General features: G+C 41.5%; 1 protein-coding gene across 1 annotated transcript in view; it reads right to left on the bottom strand.

The window, feature by feature from the left end:
- Egf (epidermal growth factor) overlaps nucleotides 1-3376 on the bottom strand; it is a 38204-nt gene extending 34828 nt beyond the window's left edge. Inside the window, 2 exon segments of the mRNA XM_029568613.1 lie at nucleotides 1139-1284; nucleotides 3106-3376. Coding sequence (XP_029424473.1) covers nucleotides 1139-1284; nucleotides 3106-3345 — 386 coding nt within the window. The 5' untranslated portion in view covers nucleotides 3346-3376.
- Nucleotides 3377-3947: the final 571 nt, after the last annotated feature.

The raw sequence follows: 3947 nt of genomic DNA on the forward strand, positions 1-3947 counted from the left end.
AAATTAAAGAAGAAAGTGTACATGAAGTTATCAGAAAAAAGTGATGGGGAGATATGGGAGGAGTTGGAGTGGAGGGAATGGGCATGGATTTGATCAAAACACCTTTTATGCATGTATGAAATTCTCAATAAATTATTTAAAAAAATAAGTTAATAAAGATACTCAGAATGGCTGACTCTTGTTCACTTCATGGCTTTCAGTGACTCTTGGGAAATACCCTAGAGCACACAGAATCTCTCATAGTATCCTGAGGGGATCTGGTTCATGGCTTCCCGCACAGAAGGAAGTAGGCTCTCCTTAGCAAGCACTGGAGCATTCCTCAATGCTCTCCTCCCGCCCTGCCTGCTCTCAGGGTCACAAGGCCACACACAGGGACAAAAGCAAGCCCTGAAGTCCTGAGACTTAAGAGTGCTGAGGGACTAGGAACACTTGACTCTGCTTCTCTGGTTCTCCACTGAAGAGAAGGAGCCCACCTCTCCGACCTCCAGGGAGGCGCCTACTCTTTCCTTCATGCTTGCTCAACAGAAGCCAATGCGGGGATTTTAGTACAAGACGTGTCATTCGTGTACTGTGTAAGCAACCTAGAGTAATCAGCCTCTCTGAGCCTGTAAAATGAAGGGGTTAGGCTAGCTGGTGCCTTTGACAGTGAACACCCTTCATTTGGCAACTATGCATAGCTTTATGGAACTCCTGAAACTTCTACTTAAACCAAGCATCTGTGTTCATTTTTAATGAGGAAATAGGCTCTAGCTCCCCAGCTACACTTAGAGTTGACTGCAAAGACAGATCCTATCCCTTCCTCTATTGTATGCTCCAGGAAACACCCAGGAGAAAGCCTTACCCAAAGCAGATGCTCCTGATGGTGCTAGACATGTTTCAGATTTAATAACAATGGTCTGAATGACAAAAGCCCATGCACCTTTTCTGGCTCCCAAATCCTCCCATAGCTATAGATCCTGTCCATGATGGCGGGGAGGAAAGAGCATGGACCCAAAGGTACCTTCTCTCTTCCTATCCAAGCCAAGTGCCCAGCCATATTTTCCTATGCTCAAAGTGGAGGGTGAGCACAGTGGGAGCACCTATTTCCTCACCTCCATCTCCTGTGGCATAAAATTCAAGCAAGAAGCAAGAACCTTACCCACTGTTTGTCCAGTAGACTCTTCGGCCAATCCAGTCCACAGCAAGACCTTCTGGCCTGTCTACACCCTGGATAAGCCTTTCCCGCTGGGAACCATCCATATTAGCTCTCTCTATCAATTTCAAGGCTGTATGTGAAAAGTATATCTGCAAAAGAGAATGAGGAATTTCTGATTCGTGTTTTGAAAAATTAATATGGAATATACACAAAGGAGACGAACAAGTCTTCAGGTTATTGACTGTGACTTGGCTTTGGAGACAGACACATCTACAATAAAGCCTATGCTGCTCAAACTTCCAAATATGTGTAACCACGAGCAGTTTACTCTATGTCACACACACACACACACACACACACACACACACACAGCGCCAGCATCTTTGACCACTGATTAATGATAGAGTATTTGTATTCAAGCCCTGGTTGCTTCTTAGGCCTGAAGGAGACCAGTGATTCACTCTGTCAGTTTTACCACTTACTTAACTACCTTAACCAAGTCATTTTGCTTCAGTTTTCCATACTACAGAATGAGAATATTAGATCAGATATTTGCTAAAGTTCCTTTCATCTTTAACCTTATATAATTTCATTTGAATCCATCCATCTTGTCCAATTTTGCAGGTACAAAGTTCTTTCTAAGTCTAGCCCACAGGCTATTTGGCCATCTATCCATCCATACCCTTTAAACACAGTCAATTTGCTCCCCTCTGTCTCTTTCACTACCTACCAGACTACTTCAGATCAGCAACAAGCAAAAGCACAAGGCTTAAAATTCCACAAATCAATGCACCATCTAACAATAATATGGTAATTATTGAAGTTAATGATTATGTAAATGTATCATATGGATAACTGATCTCCAAAAGCACTGTAACATTTCAAGCACTTTCATTTAGCCCAAATACAGCTAAGAAGCAAATGACTAACTGGTTAACTGCCTAGGTTAATAATATGGTAATTTTAAGTTACATTTAAAAAAAATGATATTTATGTAAACAATGTTATCTGTTAGACTGCTATTTGCACATGAGCCATTAAAAACTTGTTTCTTGGTATGAGAGAGATGGCTTAGCTGTTAAGAGCACTGGCTGTTCTTACAGAGGACCTGGGTTCAGTTCCCAGCACCCGCATGGTGGCCAACAACTGTCCATAACTCCAATTCTGGGGGATCTGATGTCCTCTTCTGAACTCCATAGGCATTGCACAACACAGGTACACTTACATACATGCAGGCAATATACTCATGCATATAAAATAATTAAAAATAAATAAATAAATAAACTATAAAAACTTGTTTCTTGATTTTCATGGTTAAGAAGTCATTAAATCCCTTCTCTCAATGACATATATTAAATGCTAATTGGAGAGCTAGAGATGCTCAGCAGTTAAGAGCACCTATTGCTGTTCCGGAGGACCTGCCTTTGGTTCCCAGCACCCATATGGCAGTGAACAACCATCCTCAACTCCAGGTCCAGGAGATCCAACACTCTCTTCTACCTCCACAGACACCAGGCATGCACGTGGGTACACATACATACAGGCCAAACATTCATATGCATAGAATAAAATGTGTTTAAAAACTGGCTATAAAAATGCTAATTAGTAATTCATACTTCTGATCCCCCAACCCCAAACCAGTAGCAGCAAATAATGAAAACACCACTCATGGAGCAACGTCTACGTGCCATCCTACACTAGCTAGTCTCCCATCTGCACGCCCGGGGGTTAACTGAAATGACGATGCTGCACAATCCTCCCCAGTAAGAAAGATGGCTAAATCACAGCAAAGACTAGGACAGCACTCCGACAGCAGGGGAGCTAAGGGATCGCTGATGTCTAGATTTAAATTGTTCTGCGTGTAGTTACTGTGAGCTGGGAAGATTTTTCAAGTACTCCATGTCACCCGAAGCTTAAGTCCTCTAGTCACTTAACAGCATAACCATATCTCTCAAGCAAAAAGGTGTTACCTTGCTTTCCACGGGGTCATAATCCAGAGCAAAAACCATTCCCATCTGCTGGCTGAGCAGAGTTCCATAATCGGTTCCATCAAAGTGCATGTGTCGGATGTCTTGAGAATTAGCAAACAGTAAAAATGGCTGTGGTCCTGTTAACCGAATTTCAAATATGACTGCATTTAAAACACGCTTCAGATTGGAGGCACTTGTGACTCTTCCTGCTGACTGCAGCTTCCTGTTTAATTTCTGCATAGTTTGCTTAATTTCCCACCGGTGTGATGTAGGCAAAGACAAGCAAAAAGTCTTCCTCTTCTGTCACTGCTAAGATTTCACCACTGGATCCTTCTCTCATAAATTATTCATAGAAAGGGCCACATTAAATAACCAAAACCACAGCCAAATGACACATCTCCAGGCTGTAACCTTCTTCATTCACACGTGTTGAATTCATGAATTCACTTTCACTGTCCTGGGCTTTTCTCAAAGGGAGGTATAATTATTTGAATTTTTTAAGTCTCCTAATCATTCTCAGGATTCGAATTATGTTTTATTAATTAAGATCTTGAAAAGTTATGAGAATTGGGGTCAGACTAAGGCAATCTGTACAGGGTCATGGTTCTAGCTAAGATTTTCCAAGGCTGTTGAAAGACGTTAAGAGATGTAATAACGGAAGAGCCAGCTGAAGGAACAGCTTCAGGTTAAATGTTGACAGGAAAGAGACAAAACTTGTCAATGTATTATGATGAGTACATTCACCAGAGGAACAAAATCAAATCAATCAACAAATAATTATCAGATTCCTCTTAACTATAAAGTGTTTTAAGGCTTCCCATAATGGCTCGCATTTACTGAAG

The sequence above is a fragment of the Nannospalax galili genome, unplaced genomic scaffold, assembly GCF_000622305.1.
Source record: "Nannospalax galili isolate Female #2095 unplaced genomic scaffold, S.galili_v1.0 scaffold571, whole genome shotgun sequence".
Lineage (NCBI taxonomy): Eukaryota > Metazoa > Chordata > Mammalia > Rodentia > Spalacidae > Nannospalax > Nannospalax galili.